Below are 21,264 nucleotides of genomic sequence, written 5' to 3'. Positions count from 1 at the left end.
AGAATTCTTATTCCTTAGACACTTTGATAAAATATTCTTAATGCTTACAAAAACGAGATAAAACAGTAACAGAAAACGTACCTACATCTGTTTGTTTTAAACTTTGAATAAGAGATAATGGTAAAAAGGAGGTAATCAATTGACATCCACAATTTAAATCCAACATACTCAGGGCTCCAAATATGCGCAATAGAATGAAGAGAAACCGTGGTCGGTTTTCCTGAAATAATTATAGGAAACCATTTAAACAAGTAATTACTATTAACAGTTCTACTACAATTAGAGAAATATACGTTAAGTAGAAACTACTATAAATACGACTAACAAATCGTCATTTCATCTAACATTAACCTAATAGGACTGGCCAATTATTAACAAAATACCTTTACACACATCAAATAAGCTGTTATTAATATGTTTATGGCCCGGCATGGCCAGGTGGGTTAAGGTGTGCGACTCGTAATATGAGAGTCGCGGGTTCGCATCCCCGTCGCACCAAACATGCTCGCCTTTTCAGCCGTGGGGACGTTATAATGTAACGGTCAATCCCACTATTCGTCGGTAAAAGAGTAGCCCAAGAGTTGGCGGTGGGTGGTGATGACTAGCTGCCTTCCCTCTAGTCTTACGCTGCTAACTTAGGGACGGCTAGCGCAGATGGCCCTCGAGTAGCTTTGCGCGAAATTAAAAACAAACAAAAAACAAATAATTAATATGCTTAATTAATAGCTATTCTGACAAGCAGGGATACTTATTTATATCGTTCATATATATTTATGTGCAGTGTGGGAATAAAGAGAGACAAAAACTGATGTACAGATCTTTCGAGTGTTTAACATGCCATCTTATATTCTCTCTCTTCTCATAGAAGACCAGCTATATTAATGGATATTGCTTTAGTAAAACTATAATTCTCAAACATACTCGTTTAATTGTTAATAATGTCTTCGTATGCAACAAAATGAAAATATCAAAAACCATTTGTATGAGTAACACAAATAATTGGGCATAAGTTATTCTTCTACAGAGAGAAAAAAGCCATCAGTTACTTCAACAACAAACCATGTCTTGAATAGATGACTGAAATGCTGTATATATCTCTGAGTTATTTCATAAACAAATGTATAAGACCCATATGAATACTTGCTGATAAAGTCACGAGTTTCATCCGGTAGTGAGAAAATTATTTTAAATCGTTACTATAGATTCTCCATAAAAGTGTTCTTTACCTTAAGAAACATCTACCTGCACTATTTAGTGTTTTCATTCATTCAATGGAAAATTAATGGGTGCAACGCATTTATATATTTGACAATGACCTGTTACAAAGACATCATTAAAATAAGGCATTTTCGTAACAACATAATGTATTTGGTCAGATTTTGAAACAAAATAAACCCAAGTTAATTACATTTTCGTAAAACATATTGATTTACAAATGGTTCAGTACGCTATATTAAAACGATTTTGGAACTTTACCACGTCGTTACACCACGTCACCACGTCCAGTGGTGCTCTTTTTAACAACCATGCATTTTGGCAATTGTTTCTATCACTAACAGCTTTGTCGTAAGGATGGAATGTCCAGTGCTCGCCTATCTTACAAGTGAACTTTTCACTACACATATAATATACGAATAAGACAACTTCAAAGCGCAAAAATGTAACCACACAAACATCAACAGATCGTTATATCTTCATAAGAAATAGCATGAATTTCCGTTTCGTATTACAACTGCGTAAAGTATACAATGGTTAAATAGCAAGTATGAGTGGAGACCTTATCCTGATGAGATTGAAATAATACTTTGTTGGCTTTTAATCAAAGACGGAAATCATTCATGATTATGTTCTATATTGTTGTCTAAGTCACGTGAATAACTTTGGCCTATGTCTTTTACGTTCGTGGACTCTTTACTGTTAGAAGAGGCTACATTTTTCTCACCACGGAAAAAAGTTGTTACATGCTCTCTAAAAAGCAACCAATTTTTTGTAACATCACATTATCTACACAGTGTCAAACAATATTAAAAATATAGTTGTGATACGTTCTATTCCACAAGTAATTTCCATGCCAATTGTTGGTTTGTTTATTCAAAATTGTTTTAATATAACGGACTCAACTATTCACTTTCAGTACATTCATCTTTCTAGTTCTGGAGTAAAATACCAAGTATATATACATACATTAGTGTGTGGGGAGGGAGGTACACTTATAAAAATAATATAATTTTTTTTAGTAATTTGTAAAATTAATGTACTCACCTTCAAGTAAAATAATAGAAGTTTTTTAACAAGTTCATATTTTGTTTCTTGCTTTAAACCTGCTAGTTCTTCAACAGGATACCCCTTTAGCCACTTCATTAGTCCTTTCAACCATTCATAATACATACAATCATCGTTTTTGGTAAAATCATCAACTTCCAAAAGAATGTGTTGAAGCCATGACTCTCCATTTATGACGTTTATATGGTTAAATGAAGTATATGCATTTGATTTTTTCTGAATGTCAAATTCTATATGTTTCTCCTCAACACAGCTGTCTTTTTTATCGAATGATTTAGTAATTTCAGTATTTGAGTTTTTCTGGATGTAAGACGCTGTATGTTTCTCCTCAAAACAGCTGTCTTTTTTATCGGACGATTTAGTAATTTCAGTATTTGAGTTTTTCTGGAAGTCAGACGCTATATGTTTCTCCTCAGCATAGCTGTCTCTTTTATAAAAGGATTTAGTAATTTCAGTATTTGTTTTCTTCTGAACATCGGGCGTTGCATGTTCTTTTTCAACACGACTGTCTGATTTAGCAAATGATTCACTGACTTCGTTATGACCACAGATAAAACCAGCTATATTATCATAAATTGGTGATTCCAGCTTAACGTTTTCATCTCTTACGCTATATTTTAAATCACTAAAAAATCTTCTCATTAAATATTCTCTTCCAGAGCGGGAATTAAGATCAAGTGACGTCATAGACGGGGAGAAATCAGCTAGTGTGTATGTTGCCCGATTATGTCTGTTTTGAATATGTTTTTTCGTGTTAGTCCAATTACTATTAGATATCATAAAGGTGTATTCATTAACGACTAACAAAAGCCTTTGTTTGAATAGCGTCCTGTTTTGAGAGAAAAATAAAATCAACTGAATGAATAAATATTTTACTTAATTGAGGGGAATCTACTTTTACAAATATAAAAAAAAAAGAAAGAAAATGTTATGAACATTGATTTAATTAGGTATAGGAAAAGTTGTGCTTGTTGATGGTTTTTGTCCACTGAGCTATTTTTAATTTTTTTACTATTTCAAACAAAATTCTTGAAGTAAAATATGTTAAACCAAATTTAACGTAACTAATTAAGAAAACATTTTTCAATATGTGGAAAGGATTATATGAAATCATTATAAAATAAAATCAGTAAGTGAAATCTGAAAAACAAATAAAAACTGATAAATGAGTATTGAACACGGTAAAACACTAAAAACCGAGTAAATAAATATGATATACTCTTATTTCAGTATAAAGAGCTCATAGAGATATTTTTCTTTAATTTTCTAATATCAAGCACCAAGCCAAAGAAATATATTATATAAATTTTAAATTCATTTTTTTTAAAAAAGCAAAAATAATAATTTCTTGAAATTTTTGCAACAAAGAATACAATTTAAAAACCAAAATTTCACATTGGGGATGCGTTTTTTTGACAATAACACAATTTTAATTATTTTAAATGTTGAGCACGGGGTTTCTTTATTTAAATTACTGCAGATTTCATACAGACTTTAGGAGTTATATGAAGAAATTATTAAAACATTTATTTATTTTTATTTCAAAACGGTTATAAGTTACAAACTGTATGCGCACACCTGTGGGTAGAAAATTTCAAAAATATTAAAGAAATGCACGAATCTCCTAACAGGTTTGTTTTGTGTAGTGATAGTGTAAAGGTTTTTAAGTATAGTTATATTTTGAAAGTATGATTTAAATGTTGTTTATCGTTTAAACGCAAAACTAAAAGAGCATTTTGATTTTCAAATATCGAATTGATTTTGAGTTAAGAGCCCCATATTCTGCCCATAATAGAAAATTTTATATTTTAAAACATGTCTCACCTCAAAAGTGCTGATTTACCTTCAGTTAAGAAATTATTAGCTTCTTCCCCTTCTTGTAGTCGTTCTATAACCCCATCAATGAACTTCAGTGTTTTGGACTTTTCTTTCTTTACAACAATACAATAAAGTACACTGTAAATAATACTGTGGTTTGTTACAGTTTATCTCCTCATTACCTTTATCACAAAGTGCTAGAAAAAACTGTTATATTTTTGTCACTAAAGCCTCAAAGGACTAGAGGCCACATAAATAATCAGCAACAATAGACATCATCCCTTGATTATGGCATGTTACTGGTCTAAAATAAATTAATATATGACTTTAAAGTATCAAAATAGACTTAGAATGAAAGCACTCGTAAAGCTGGCGCTTTACACAAAATCAAATAACATTTTTCAATATATAATTAATTGTATAGGTAAAATGTGAAAGGAAAAGAGTTTAATTTAATCATCTTTTGCCTTTATTGTTATATATCATCCTTTGTCCTCTTATTCGTTGAGCAAAAATAACCTGAACTATAGTTAACTTAATGATGCTTTAAATCTAAACAATGAATTTAAGAAAGAAAAAATAATATTTATTATTTATGGAAAATAATAGAAATATGAATTAAAGCTTTAATTTATTATGCTATTTATATCTGAATGATAAAATATTTTGCACAATTTTTTACTTTATAGGTTGGTGAAACCAGTACTTTTACGTTTTGTCTCTCATTCAAACTTAGAAGAGTTGAACTCACCTCTGGGGTCAGGCCTTTAAGGAAAGCAACCACGGAAGATGGAATATAACCAACGTCACCATACTTATTCACCACAAAAAACCAATTTGGTACTCCTAGTGACTTGTCTAAAATAACGAACCTTTCTCCTCGTGTGCACCTTAAACATTCTTCATGTAAGGCAAGATGATTCATTCTCGCCCTCAGCATGATATTAGGCCTAGCCATTTTAGGTCTAGAACAATTATTTTATTATGCAGCAATTTTTAATTTTGTGGGTCATCTAAATAAAGTCGCAAAAGAGACCAATATATTTCATAATATTATTTAAGGAAGATTAAATAAATAGGTAGTTTAATAGTGATTCTATGGGTTTACAAGATAACTTTGAAAATTAGATCCTAGTCTATATTTTTGCCAAGAGATCAATCAGGCTTAATTTTAGATTTAGGATAAAGTTAATCTTAGATCTGTAATGTGATTATTTACGAATGAAAAGAGCTTTGATATTGAGTCTTGTTCAAAATTAAATATATCAACTCCCTTAACCTGTCTTGAATAATATGTTAAAATAGTCTATAATAAAAAGATTCATTAAATTATTCATATGTTAACTTTGTAAGAGTATGTTAGTAAACAGCGTCATTGTGACGTTTGGCCTAACAGTTTAACCTTGCAAGTAATGTGACAATGTAATATAACATTTGCACGTCATTCTATTTTAACATACTGTATTAATCGTAGTAATATGCAAACAATGTTTACGTAGCGTTTAACAAATAATATAAAATACATTCTGAAAAATTCAAAGCTAGATTTGATTTAAAGCGTTTCAAGCGTAAGGTAAAATAAACAATTTAAATTTAATAGTAAATATTCATCCTTTATTTTTTTTGTATTTTAATTTGTGTGTGTCTAGAAAATGAGAATGTAAGATAAGTAAGTGGAATTTAGCAAGTACAGACCCGATCTGCTTCCATTGATACAACCAGCCTAATAAATCGTTAGTCATAAAAAGTAACTATTTTACTGATGATAAACTAGTTGTTTACTTAGGCCTGAAAATAACTTAACTCCTTGAAGTTTAGTAGTATATACTATTACCTGTGGAAAATTGTAAAATACTTAGGCTAATGAGGTTCATTGAAACTCCATTCCCGAAAATATACATATTTTAATGTTTTTATTCGTGCCGTGTGGTCAAAATCAGTTTCAATGTCTTTTGTATGCTTTTTTTTTAATCATCGTATCAAATTAGACAGAAGGCGTGCGACTCGTAATCTGAGGGTCGCGGGTTCGCATCTCGGTCGCGCCAAACATGCTCGCCCTTTCAGCCGTGGGGGCGTTATAATGTGACGGTCAATCCCACTATTCGTTGGTAAAAGAGTAGCCCAAGAGTTGACGGTGGGTGGTGATGACTAGCTGCCTTCCCTCTAGCCTTACACTGCTGAATTAGGGACGGCTAGCACAGATAGCCCTCGAGTAGCTTTGTGCGAAATTCCAAAACAAACAAACAAATTAGACAGTTTTATTAACTTTTTATATTATTACGTATTATAATTTATTTCAGACGGATCTCCGATTTACTAAGTTATGGACGTTACGTATTAATATTTCAAATAACCGGAAATTTGAATTTCGAAATTAATTAACTGTTAATGTGTATCAAATTTATGATATCTACCAAGAAAATTGATACACACAATTTCTTTTTTAGTACAAATGTATTTTAATATGCAAACAAAAAATAATACACTTTATAATAACGACTATTACTAATAATTATTACGAACAATGGTTTATGTAAGAGTTTTACAAAGTACACTGAGTCTTCTATCTGGTTTAGAACTGAATCCTTATCGAAGTTCACCAGAATAAATTAATTCTTTGTTGGTACACCTGTACACTTCTTTTGACGGCTAGCTAGCTTGGAGCATTCGTACACTTTCAACTATGACAGTATCTAATGCCGTGATAGAAATAGGTCAGGTGGTTAAAACACTCGATTCATGATCCTATGGGGCGCGGTTCGAATCCCCGTCACACCCAACATGCTCGTGGAGGCGTTATAATGTGACGGTTAATCCCACTATTCAAAGGTTGGCGGTGGGTGGTGATGACTAGCTGCCTTCCTTCTAGTTTTTCATTAGTGACAGCTGGCGCAAATAGCCCTCGTTTAGCTTTTCGCGAAATTCAAAACAAACCAAACGTCGTAGAAATACTAACATCCAAAATTATTCACTGATGTTGAACAGTTTGTGATGTTCGAATTATATAAACGTTCCGGGTCCAATTCTGTAGTTTTCCAATTAATAGGCGTTAATCACAACCATAGAATCCTAGGCCTGTAACGTACTGACTGTAGCTGTCCAATAATAATAATCTATTTGTCTCTCGGCACGTCGGTTTTTTAAATACCAATCACGTGAGATTCTAGAACATTAACCAAAGGTCGCTTGCAACGATATTGTAAAATCATTAGTATTACATACACACCTAGTACATTGTTGATTCTAACGCTTAAGAAGGTTGTACAAAATTGCGACGACAGGCGGGATTTGCGCAATGCACATTTAACAATATACGTTACATGAAAAAAAGAAAATTATACAGAAACAATTTGTTTGTTTTGGAATTTCGCACAAAGCTACTCGAGGGCTATCTGTGCTAGCCGTCCCTAATTTAGGGGTGTAAGACAACTAGTCATCACCACCCACCGCCAACTCTTGGGCTACTCTTTTACCAACGAATAGTGGGATTGACCGTAACATTATACACCCCCACGGCTGGGAGGGCGAGCATGTTTAGCGCGACGCGGGCGCGAACCTGCGACCCTCGGATTACGAGTCGCACGCCTTACGCGCTCGGCCATGCCAGGCCTACAGAAACAAGCGCAGGCATTAAAATAAATGTACAACAGTAAACCTATTACAATACACAGACAAATCTATATATAAATGATTGCATCAATAATAGCATCATCTAAGTGACATACACTATGGTTGTGTATTTAAACTTGTTTATCAACAACAAAAAAGTTACGCATATACCTTTATAATTAAATATTTTTAACGTTATTCGCTTTTAAAGGGCAATATAGATGTTTACTTTTATCTGTAATTATTGCTTAAATAGGCTTAAAATATTTACATATAAATTATTTAAAACCTATTTTTACTCTTGGCCTTATTTCTTTATTACATTAATATAAATTCTAGTAAAACACATTGAACTAAGTAGTTTATAATATAATATTGTCTTAATTTAATCCCTGTCTTTTCATGTTTGTCTTGCATGATATATTCAGAATATACTTTTATCAACAAATAACCAAGAAGAATCTACGTGTGAAAATCCATATTACAGTTTCGCATTAAGTAAGTTTTGTCAATCTAAAGGCTGCAAGACAATACATTTACAGTTAATTCTTCTTAATTTATATTTTTGTTTATTATTTATCCACCAATTAGAGAAACTACTTTAAAAGCAGAAAGATATTTGATGGAGAAAAGTTACTATGTAGAATGTATCTAAGTTATATAGAAACCACAGTTATAAATTCGGTCTGAAAACGGAAAATTATATGTGGGTCCACATTTTGAAACACAATGTCTGACAGTAATTGAATCAGAATTTTTTCTATGATTTTATAAACTTTTAAATGAGTATATGTTATATATATATATATATTAAACCATCGTCGTAGATTACAATAATGAATTATTTATTGTCTGACAACTACGCCTAAGATTTCATGTTAGTCTTACTATAATCATTGTTTATATTACGCGTTTTTGTCCTTACCCATGGGGCTAGTGAGCGCGAATCAATTTTGTTATCTTTTGTGATATATTTCTGTTCATAAATTTCCTGCAGGGCAAGTGTTGGTTCCTTTAAACCATAGATTCTGTGGATATGACAATTACTGAATAGGGGCTCATTTACTTTCTGGATCCTGATAACGTCTGTTAATAAATAAACAATGATAATAAAATTTACCAAAAATCAATATTTATTTAGGCAAGAACAAAGAAAGTAAAATAACAAAGCAACGTCAAGTGCCTTTGTGGATGTGTTGAGGTAAAGAGAGACAGCTAAAAGAATATTTAACTTTTCCTTCACTAGTCTAGAGTGGCCCTTTCTTTAAGCCAAATTCAAATAAGAAAATTAAACTCAATCAAAAGCCAACATTAAACTTTTGAGTCTATGAGAGTCTCTTTGTGAAAGAAGCTACTTAAACTGCTAAAATTCCCTTTATGTCTAATTCAAAAACTACTTTTTAATATAAATCCAAATCTTCTTAGCAAGTAAAGACCTGACTTTCAATACTAAACAAGAACAAAGTTGCTCATGCCACGCGCTGTCATTATATAAAAGTCATGTTGTTTACTTAAGTGACTCCGCATCTAAAATAAAGAAAAGTAATATATAAATTTCGAAAAAAGTGCATGTGAGAGGCTAGCTTCGTCCTTTGAACTTTGAATGTTAGCGAGTTCGAGAATGGCTCATATCATGTTTTTGTGTCCTTAAGCAAGACACTTTATCTAACTTGATCCACTTTGTCTAGCTGGATGATGGGTACCTAGCTGTTAATTGGGTGTTAATCTTTGATGTGATTTTGTTCCGTCCGAAAGAAATTGGTCATCGTTTTCTTCTGCTTATGCCACTGTGTCTTGTAAAGATATAGTAAGAAGTTAATTAAACTTTAACTAATACATCTTCCATATCTCTACTATACCTGTTCTCCACCCTTTTATTTTCAAGCAAAGTCGGTAATTTATTTTTCTAAATCTGCAAACTAATCAAATCTCAGTTTTACATTGCTCTATAAAATCAAAATAACTGTACTGGCCTTGTACAGAAATATTGTTAAGAAAAACCCATAAACCTATGTTATTTTCAAGTATTTCAACCTGTGCTATCAATAACATTACAATACGATCAAATAAAATATTTGCTGCAATAAGAGTACAATTGTAAGGTCAATTACTTCTGTTATTTTTTTTCTACAGATAATTTTATCTTAACTACTCACACTTTAGTTCAAACTAATTTAAGGGTAAAACACAGGTTCTCCCCTCAGTGGTTTCACTGTAAAACCCAGGTTTCCGTAATCATACCGAGTATAACACAGACCGGCCATTTGTATCTTTGCGTCTTACTACAATCAAATGAAAGCATTAATTTATTACAATAAAAATTTTATTTTATTGCTTAACTGTCCCCTCTACCGACTTACAAAGCTAGAAACCGGATTTCGACACCCTTTGTTATCAGAGCACAGATAATTCTTTGTGCTTAACAGTAAACAAACACGGATCCGACAACTATGGCATAAGAGTCTATCTATTATTCTAACCTCTTCCTAAAAATTCACCTGGACCCGGAATGGCCAAGCGTGTTAAGGCGTGCGACTCGTAATTCGAGGGTCGCGGGTTCGTATCCCCTTAGCGCCAAACATGCTCGCCCTTTCAGCCGTGAGGGCGTTATAGTGTTACGGTCAATCCCACTATTCGTTGGTAAAAGAGTAGCCCAAAAGTTGGCGGTGGGTGGTGATGACTAGCTGCCTTCCCTCTAGTCTTACACTGCTAAATTAGGGACGGCTAGCATAGATAGCCCTCGAGTAGCTTTGTGCGAAGTTCAAAAAATCAACCAACCAACAAACAAAAATTCACCACCTGATAAATGTTTCAATTTCTAAACTGAAATATTCTGTTACTCGCATCAATAGAGATAACAGATCCGTTATTACTTATAAGCTTTTAAACACGGTTAGCTTTACAATTCGAAGTCTTGACATTTGTATCAAATTTTCTGTGCTTTTTAAAAATGTTGCCTACTGGTTACGTTATTAATTAATTCATGTTATGCGATACAATAGTCACAAATGACTGTATATAAGGCTCTATATACGTATGCAATGCATCACCCACAGATACATATATATACATGCAAAAACATATACGATTATTCATATTTATTTCAAATATTTATACATTATTTCATATATTAGTAGGTTTCAACAAGCTGTCTCGAGTTGATGCACCATTGCTATAGTCACAAATTCTGCTTACTTCCTTAACTATGCATTAAATCTATGGTTCAGTAACACTTTACTATAGGTAAATGAAATAAATCATCACAGGCAGAATTTAGCTAAAGTGAAACTTGTAGGAATGATGTTATTTGCTACCAGAATTACTATTCGTTCTGTTATTATTTTGTATATCAGTACATTCTCAAGGCAATCTCAGCTTGATACAATTATCCACAGCAGATGCGTTTGCTGTTAGAAAATCTACCAGTTACAGTCCATTGGGACAGTGGTAAATTAACGGACTAACAACACTAAAATTTAGGGTTTGAGTCTCCACGGAAGACACAACAGTGTGGCATTTCTCTAAAAGAACAAACAAGAAACTTCTCTTATTAGATGGTATCACAAAACAATAATTACACGCAGTAAAACCTATTCCACAGAATCTCACAGTCAGCCAATCCACCTTGTGTACTTTTTAAAATACAATTCTCTCACTGCACGTACATGCTATACACAGTTAACTGCACATGAGAAAATTTTTACTGAACAATCTGCAGTCTATTTGGATGACCTATCACTGCTCAGAAAGATTGAATTATTTTCGCTCAATGTTGGACACCATCTTGTGATGGAAAATTACTCAGCAATTTGCAAATCAAGAGTTGCAAAACAGCTGTCCTAGTTGTTTATAGTCAAATACATGTCACACAAGGAAGTGCATATGTTGAAAAGTGGTCAGCATGCCATGTCTTTGTTTCTTTTAGTTTAAGTGGGATTGGAAAACTTTGCTTATTAGCCTGTAACACTCATTATGGCAAGCCACTGGACTTGGAGTGATAGATTGAATTATATGTTTTTATGCCTCCTTTACCTACCATTGTGCTCAACTTAGAAAATAGCATGATAGTGAAATTAGTTGCATTATGAACTTAAATCTAAACTATCTATCCATTGTTCTTCCAATATAACAGTAATGGACTGCACTAGATTGTCTCGGCTAATTTAGTAAAGCAAACAATAATGGCCGGTGCACATCAATGAATTTACCACTCTATATCGGAAGGGAGTACGAGTAATATCCAGGAATATTCTCTGAAGAGGAAACCTAACAATTATTTATCCTGCATAGACCGATTTTTCTTCTTGGCTGCACACGTGTTGGCGCCAGCACTGAATGTCACGCTGCAAATACAGCTAATGCCATCATTTTCAGACGTTAACAATAATGCATGTGACACCATAATGGCCTTCAGTGCTTGTACTTGACTGCACACTTTGTGTGCTCTACGATACTGTTTGATCAATACATGACCTAATCATAGTCATTTGAGCATAAAAGGAATGTGACAGAGATACTATCATCTTCTTTGTGGAAACCCATCTAGGGCCTCTAAAAATATTTTTACAAATTATTATCATTATTAATGTGATTTGCTGTCACATAAAAGTATATATATTGTTACGTATAACAATTTTATAATGCATGAAATTGAGTTATATCGTAATTTTGCTTAGAAACTAAATAAATGTTGATATATGTCCAATTTGATACACACGGTTTTCTTTCATGATACAAATACACTTTAATATACAAAAATAATACAGTTTATAATAATGGTTATTGCAAATAATGATTTATATACAAGTGTTAAAAATAGTATTATGTCGTAGTCCTGGTCAGAAACTAGATATGTAATGGAAGGTTCACGATGAAGGAATTAATTTTGAGTTGATATAGGCACAATTCACTTAACGAGAACTAACTAGCTCTTTGCTGATCACACGTCAAGGTATTCACTGATGAGTTTATATAATGTTTTTGTAAAAATAATAACATCCGATATCAATCCGCTGAAGTTAAATGGTTTGTAATGCTCGAAATCTGTAAATATTCCTGGTCAATACATTTGAAGTCTCAATTAGTAAGGGTTAATCACAGTTGTAAGTTCCAAGGTTTGTAGTATACTAACTGTAGCAAAACAATAATGTATGTTGTTTCTTGGCGTATCACGTTGGTTGCATTATAGGCGTTGGGAAAGTTTCTAAAAATTTCAGCCTGCACAGTAATACTGATGATACACTAGTGTTTAGGAAGACACATATATTGTTGATTCTTACACTCGAGAAATTTCTACAACTTTAGTAAATAAGAAAGAATTTGCAATTTCCAAAAGAAAAGTATAAGTTATTTACATTTCTAAATCTAACTTAAATATCGATATTAGAGTAGATTTATAATGGTATATCCGTTACAATATATACAGTGCACGTTTCACCAAGTCTTGTATACCATCATAAGTAATGTTCCTGATCATATAAAGAATTTGTTTACATATATATATGTTATAAATTCGTGTGTAATATTATAACTTGGTTGAAAATTTCAAATGCTGATTTTCTACCATTATCCTAAAACTGCTAATAATTTAAGATCTCTTTCACAAGGTAGCATGTGTATGACTAGTTTTCTCTTCTCTGTTAAACCACTTGTTTTACAAGGTTATACCAATTAAATTGTGAGATGGATATTTGCATGTTGATATACTGAGAAATTTAATATCTGTTTTATTCAGTATAATGTTAAATGTTGGTATTGATTATTTTATTGTCAGAATTTTGTTGTTTTGTTTTTTTAATTAAAATAAAGTATAATTGTATATAGTACCTTGGAAAGAAACTTACTTTACAGTCATTGTAAAAGTGTAACATTTAGTATCAAATTACCAAGTCAATTTGCGAAAGTCAGAAATCAATAAATAAAAACATTGGACAAAATGACGGAAACATTTCAGCTTTAAATTACAAGTTTCGGTGCCGGAAGATCATAGTCATATAATAATTGAGCTATCCGCTGAGGTATATCATTGAATTTCATTGTATAATAATAGTATGTGTGTGACTTTTTTCTTATAGCAAAGCCACATCGGGCTATCTGCTGAGTCCACCGAGAGGAATCGAACGCCTGATTTTAGCGTCGTAAATCCGTAGACTTACCACTGTACCAGCGGGGGACGTATAATAATAGTACATTAATGTTTTTTTCAAAGAAGGGTTCCAAAATATCAAACTGGGAGACATGGCAGATTCCTTAAGAGGCATGATTGTAGGTGAACCTTTAACTAGATTCTAAGCGATATAGACGAATCATATGATAAATGCCCGAAAAACAGAGTCAAAATTGCTGTCGTCATAAATATTGAAAAATGCAACATAAACTGATGGTTAATTAAACTACGACAGTAGAAATACAGTCATGTGAAAAAGTTAGGACACCCTATGAAAGCCTGTGTATTTTTGTAACATTTTTGGATATATAAATATTTAATCTCAATTTTAACAATACTGAGAGATTATAGGAATATAACTAAACAATTAAAACTGAAGAAAAGATTGTTCCAGATCTGTGGAAAAAAGTTTAGGAAATTGCATAGGTTAGGTTATGATGGTAGGCCTACTATTAGGAAACTCCTAGTAACAAATACACACACACACACACACACATAAAGGCTCAATTAATATGATGTCATAAAACAACGATTATTTCGTATATCAATATAAGCTTCCTTTGCTTTATCCACACATAAACATGGTTTAGGGTCTAATACATCCCCCCTATTGGCACACCGATATGTCTGCGAACTCACAGAGAGCCATTTTTGTAATTTTGCATTTAAGCCCGACATGGCTGTTTGGTTAAGACTCGTCATCTGAGGGTCGCGAATTCGAATCCCCGTCACATCAAACATGCTAGCTTTTGGGGGCGTTATAATCTGAGGGTTAATCCCCCTATTCGTCGGTAAAAGAGTAGCCCAAGAATTGATGGTGAGTGATGATAACCAGCTACCTTTCCTCTAATCTTAAATTAGGGACGGGTAGCTTTGCGTGAAATTGAAACCGAACCAAACTATGATCTCACTGTGTTATGAAGTAATTGAAAATGACTACTTAAGTCTTATGGTAGACCAGGTCACTCTACGGTCAACATTTCATTGCTAAATGGATCTCGTTTGTTTCAGCAAGCCAATGTAACGATTAATAATGCTCATGCTGAAATTATTAAGCACCATTTTGAAGAACATGAGAAAGAGTTTGGGCACCTAAATAGATCTTTTATAGTTATCAGACTTAAATATTATCGAGCCTCTGTCTGATATTTACAAACCAGTCTTCGAAAATCTCCACCATCAAAATTACTTCAGCAATTAGAAGAAGCTTTGATGAACAAAACGCAAATATTATGTTGCTTGATGAAAAACACGTTTCTTCACTTTCGCATCGCGTTAGGTCATATTGTCTGCTTATGGAGAACCAACACCATATTAATAAATAAAATGCAGAAATTGCAGGTGTTTTTATTATTTTATCTAATTTCTTTAAATGTTTTTGTTGTACAAAATTAATCAGTTGTACATCGTAAATTACATTTTATTTATAGGTCATCTGAATTATTAAAGCTACTCATTTTTAGAACTTACTGCTATTTTTCTCTGGTGATTTATTTATACGATGCTATAGTCTCAGTCAACCTAATGAGTTCTGGTGTAGAGCGAAACGCCTCGACGGCAGAGGGTATAACACATAAAATATGCAGTCGAGAAGCTATTATGTTCTTCTTACTGGAAACTTGTAAAGAGTGAATAATGAAAATTTTAAGATTAAATATCGGTCGTATTGTAAAAAAGTGTCACACAAAATAACGATGTAATTTTTGAAGTAACGAATAGAAAGACTTCTTAACATAGACAAAAATATTGCTTTCAACATTTCATGATTACTCACAGTTTAATGACTAGAATCTTACACATGAAAAAAACAGTTTTCAACAGTTTGTATCGATTATAACACTGTCACAATTTCATTAAATGCGACAGTTACATGTTCATAGAAATTGTATATACAAGTAAATTGTAAGCATTAGTCATTACTGAGTGTGTGCACATTGCTTGGTTTTCATTATTTATATAAACTCATGGTAAAAGAACTATACCATTTATAACGTTATAAACTGGGTTTCCATACTTGTGATAATTATAACACAAATAGCTCCTTTTTTAGCTTTGTGCTTAACAACAATAAAACGAAGACATTAAATTTATTACAACAAAAATTTATTTCGTTGCTAAACTTTACACGTTTTATGTATGAAATATTTCGATATTTAACATATTTAATTAAAATAATTTTCCCTGTCGTTTTAAAGCATGTATATATGAAATTATTTAGTTAACATCTTTAAATAACTATTCACATAAAATACATTTTTTATACAGTATAAAGTTACAATTAAAGAAATCAATACAGTGGGAAATTGTTCAGATGAGTTTTTAAAATTCTGACCATATCATATAACAAACAAATAACTTGTAATATGCAGTAATTACAAATGTTGACAATAACATAAAGACATATGCGTAAGATAGTTTTCCCGGGAACTTAAACACGTCCTACAAAGCTACACGAGGGCTATCTGCATTAGTCACCCCTAATTTAGCAGTGTAAAACTAGAGGGAAGGCAGCTAGTCATCACCACCCACCGCCAACTCTTGGGTTACTCTTTTACCAACGAATAGTGGGATCGACCGTCATATTATAACACCCCACGGCTGAAAAGACGAGCTTGTTTGGTGTAACAGGAATTCGAACCCCCGCCTCTAAGATTACTAATTGAGTGCCTTAACCACTTGGCCATGCCGGGCCAATGCCTAGATGTTAAACAAGAGAACGAATGGAACTTGCAAGGTATTTTCAGTTACCAGGTAGTAATTCGAAGGTAGTATAGTAACCGAAACTAAACAATAATTATATGACTATAAATGTTCAGGTCACTATAGAAATGATAAAGGTAGTTTTCGCTTCATACACAAACAATTTACATGATGTATATAATTAACTGAATTAAATTTACCAAACACCACAAACTGACCAAAGTCTTTAAAAGAAAGTGGTTGTAAATGGTTAAATATTGGTAGCTACCCATAGTATTATAAAGAAGTATGTGGCTTTAACAAGCACTGTATGTTTTATATTTAAACTGAATTCGTATATGTATTGGATGAGTACTTGTTTTACCAGATGACTTCTCAAATTAAATTATACACAAAAAATACAACTGAAAAATATAAATGTACTAACGTATTAATCCCCCGCTAGTATAGTGGTATGTCTCCGGATTTACAACGCTAAAATAAGGGGTTCGATTACCCTTGGTGGGCTCAGTAGATAGCCCCATGTGGCTGTGCTATAAGAAAACACACATGTATTAAAGGTAATTAACGTTTAGCCTGTTTAACTTAGATGTTTACCTTCATCTGAAACATCACACAATAAATTTTTTTTGTAATTATATAATGAACATATCATGCTAAACGTGTATGAAATACCTTATCCTCCATTACTTTATCACGATAAATGCACAGCCATATTATTTATCTGATTATTTAGATTTTTCATAATGAGTTCAATATCATTCATTATTTTCTTCTAAGTGGGTGAAAAGAATCCAACATCATGTATTTTGACGCCGGTCCCTCCACTCATTGTGTACATAAAAGACGATAAACCGTTCAACTTTTGTTACTACTGGAAATGAGAGTTCTTCAAAGGGATGGTTTCGCCATAGCATGAGTATGTTATTTATCTCTTAGCACCATTTTGTTTACTTCCTGCATCTTACACGCCTGCTTACGCTGATGTTTGTATTCACTTTTCAAAACAAGTTTTTGAAACAAAAGAAAATGAACCCGGGATAAAGTTATATTTAAAAAGAAACAATTTCATTAAGAAATATTACTTTTAAGGCCACTTAACACAAACATTGGTTCTTCTTTCGTACCTTAGCAAAACATACATGGTTTTCAAACGAGATCTAAAACTCAAGCGGTTTCGAATAGTTCACTATTCTACTTCAGAAGAATAAACCTTCATTCTCATGAAGAGGAATAGTGAACTGTTCGAAAGCACTTGAGTTTTGGATCTAGTTTGAAAAACCATCAAAACTTTTATATATGATCCTGTATATCAACTTCTTAATCAGATGAGCAATACGCTTACGATTCATAAAATATTAGAACTTCTGAAGCAGTTGTTTGGATGTGTATCTCGTTCGAAAATACGATGTTTGAATTTTGCTGCGTAAAGTTATCTATACAAATAGCAATCATCAGTAGTCATATAGAAATATACAATCGTAAACTTCTCTATACAAATATAAGTTATCAGTAGTCACGTAGAAATATACAATCGTAAAAAAAACACAAATAAAGATAAAATTACAGTCAAAATGGTGACAATACTGAGCGATAGACAGACAAATAAAAGTTTTGCTACGTGAGTTTTATTAGCGTTTCGCTTAATAAATATAGTGTTATCACAGGAAATAAATTAGTACATTTCATAAGGTCTCTTTTTATATGTGAATATGTATAAAAGAAAATTATACAGGAACACCAGCATAGCATATATAGGTGGCGCCGTACATACATGGATATTATTTCACAGAAAAATGAAGTGTGGGTAAGCTATAAATATGATAACATTTAAAATGTTTTGTAAAAGTTACAGACTCACAAGGTAGTTATATGTTTTAACATTTTCGTATCAAGAAAGTGAGCTAAACGGTGCGAACAACACGGACTATTATTCCATTAGATTAAAGCAAGAAAATTTCTTTTCAATGGGAATACATATTTTGTTTTCGAATATATAAGAGCAAATAAAATTTTTGCTGGGTGGACTAAATAAACTATACACCTACGTATCTATATCGCTATGAACCTTCGTTATTAGTGAAAGTAAATATATTAGTTTATAGTTTATTCAAAGAAAGTCTGCACAATAAATCGAATATTTCAAGCTCACATTTCTTGGTGGAAACTGTTGGACACTGGAAACTGGAGCAAAAGGAAAATAAATATTTAATGAAAAATATATGAATATTTATGAAAACATTGCAACACACACCCATATCATTTTACTATAAGTATGTAACATACATCGAAATACTCACATTCTGTCAGTGGTCTTGTTCAGTTTGTTAATATACAAGATAATACCTAGCAATTGTGGTTTAGTCTTTATTTCTCTTTGTTTACTATATTAATCAAAAGCCAAGTATAACAAATAGGTTCCTGGCCGTATGTAATTATGTTGCATTAAATTACTTTTACCAGGCTTTATACTAAAATATCAAGCATTGAGTAGATTGGAATACAGCAATATATCTACGATATTAATACTTATATTCTTTTACAGGTAAATGATTCGTAATCTTATTCTGACCTTTCAATATTTGTTTTTTACGCTACGTAATTTTTCACAACGTGACTTTTAGCCAGTAGAGGGCTTCTTGTCACTGGAATCAACTTCTTAATGTTTTGATAATAACAATTATTTACAACTATTCAATGGAATGATAATTCTGTTGCTTATTAATCTGAAAGAAAGTAACCGCATTTTAAATTAAAAAGTTGTTTCTGTGAATTGCAAAACTGAATATGGTAGTAGGAAAATTTTGAAAACAAAACTAACATAAAAGTTATGACGTCAGTTTACCCAAACTCTGAGGGTTTTCAATAGTTTCAAATGAGACAATTTAGTTCCTAGATAATATACTTTGAGTATAAATAATTTGTCTAAACAGGATTTTAATACCTCTTTCTCTATGATCTGGTATATCATCTGTTTCCACTAACTAAAACCTAAAAAACAACAACGAGGTGAAGCTTTCCTAGTTTCATAGTACATTGTCTTAATTGTATTTCAAACTTAAATTTTTAGTTGTTTCCTCAATTAATGTTATTATGTTCTTCAGTGGTTGTTACTTCTGTGTATAAAATGTCATCCAAGATTCATTGGTTTGAGAATTGTCTATTCCAGATGTCAGTAGTTCTCCAGAGCCATCATTACTTTATTTTATGGTTACATTTTGATCAGAAACTCCATTAAAGGAAGATAAGACGAGTATCTGTAATAATTATGACCTGTTACTCGATATGAATGATAATCTTCATATCTATGCTTGTCTGGATGAACACAAGTGTATCAAACATATGGCTATTCTGTTGAGGTCTGTTATATAAAGATAATTCACAAGGAAACAATGCAATCAAAGCAATATCTTTTTAGTTCTGCATTCCACACTGTTACCTAAAGCGCATGGTCATGGTCTAACAGTTCTGTTGTTCAACCAATAGATTCAAGTTCACTAACCATGATTAGTAAAACACATTTACAATTGTTTTAACAATTTTCAGGGTAATGACCTCGAAGGCAGGGAACTGAAGACGTTATTGGCAGTAGACGATATAGAATATAAAGATTTTGGTCCAACACTGAATGATTCAAAACAGGAAAAGTTATCTTCTCCATCAGACAGACTAGTATCAGGTTCATTTAACAAATCATCTTGCAAGAATTTATCCACAGCCTTAAGAGATGCTGTATAAAATAAAAACAGGAATAAGTTACAATTTATAATACTAATTATGTTAACCGGTTTTAAGTATAATTCAGAGTAAACACACTTTATAAACTTTTAAAAAGTACACGTTTGCAAATGGCATATTAAATCAGTACACTCAGGACGTGTCTGTTACACAAGCTGAACAGTTTTTTTTTTTATTATAGCCATAAATCAAACCTTTTCAGTAATTACTCCAAACGTCTAGTGAATTTATATTTCTCACTTCCTATGTTTGCTTAGTGAATGTGTTTTACTGAACCTGTTTAAATTCACCCTGTTATTGTAACCCCGATAAACATTAAATTTTCCATTAACGATTATTTTGAAGAAGGCAGGCAGTGGAAGACTTTAAATTAATTTTGTTTCTGAAATTGAAATCAGTGTAAAAGTTAAAAAACCTTATTCTGTTATATATTTTAATTTTATCATAAAGGTTTTGAAAGTAAAAGTAGAGTTAGTTTCAGGTAAAAATATACATACAATCAGTCTTTGTTGAGTGTAAAATATTTACTTCCATTGCTTGTTTCAGTTTCCACTGTAGTTCTTCCTTTTCCATTGATAGCCGGGAATTAGTTTTTGATTCCTTTTCAAACTCTTCCTTCAAATGCTGACTCTCAGTTGCTAATTGTCTTTAAAAAACACTTACATAAGTGCGTTAACATTAACTTGTCATTTACCATTTAAATTGTTCTAATCTATTAAAATATTCACAAAGTAAATCGACCAATCTTATATTAAAGATTAAGGGTGATTATCTTAAACACTGAAATAGGAAAACAACTATTATACATTTTTACTTCCGCAACACGTACGGTGCTTTTAGGACTTATCGTAACATCATTGCTTGACTAGAACTCATCACTGATCAAGATCAGTTTTATAAAGTCGAATTAATTGTCCTATCTGGTGTCAAACGTCTGAAAACAACAGGAA

At 32.1% G+C, this 21,264-nt stretch overlaps 1 protein-coding gene across 8 annotated transcripts in view; it reads right to left on the bottom strand.

Moving 5' to 3' along the window:
- Positions 1-12,429: 12,429 nt before the first annotated feature.
- Positions 12,430-21,264, bottom strand: part of LOC143236530 (uncharacterized) — a 75,847-nt gene continuing 67,012 nt past the window's right edge. For 7 of the 8 annotated variants that reach the window (XM_076474831.1, XM_076474828.1, XM_076474829.1 and 4 more), the window contains 2 exons: positions 20,812-20,960; positions 12,430-20,306 (listed from right to left, as the gene is read on the bottom strand). In XM_076474831.1, coding sequence (XP_076330946.1) covers positions 20,119-20,306; positions 20,812-20,960 — 337 coding nt within the window. In that variant the 3' untranslated portion in view covers positions 12,430-20,118. The remainder of the gene's footprint in view (positions 20,307-20,811; positions 20,961-21,264) is intronic. The other variant, XM_076474834.1, reaches the window with a different exon arrangement.

This window comes from Tachypleus tridentatus, chromosome 13 (genome assembly GCF_004210375.1).
Source record: "Tachypleus tridentatus isolate NWPU-2018 chromosome 13, ASM421037v1, whole genome shotgun sequence".
NCBI lineage: Eukaryota > Metazoa > Arthropoda > Merostomata > Xiphosura > Limulidae > Tachypleus > Tachypleus tridentatus.
The sequence above is the reverse complement of the archived record's forward strand: the minus strand, read 5'-3'. Positions and strand labels throughout refer to the sequence as shown.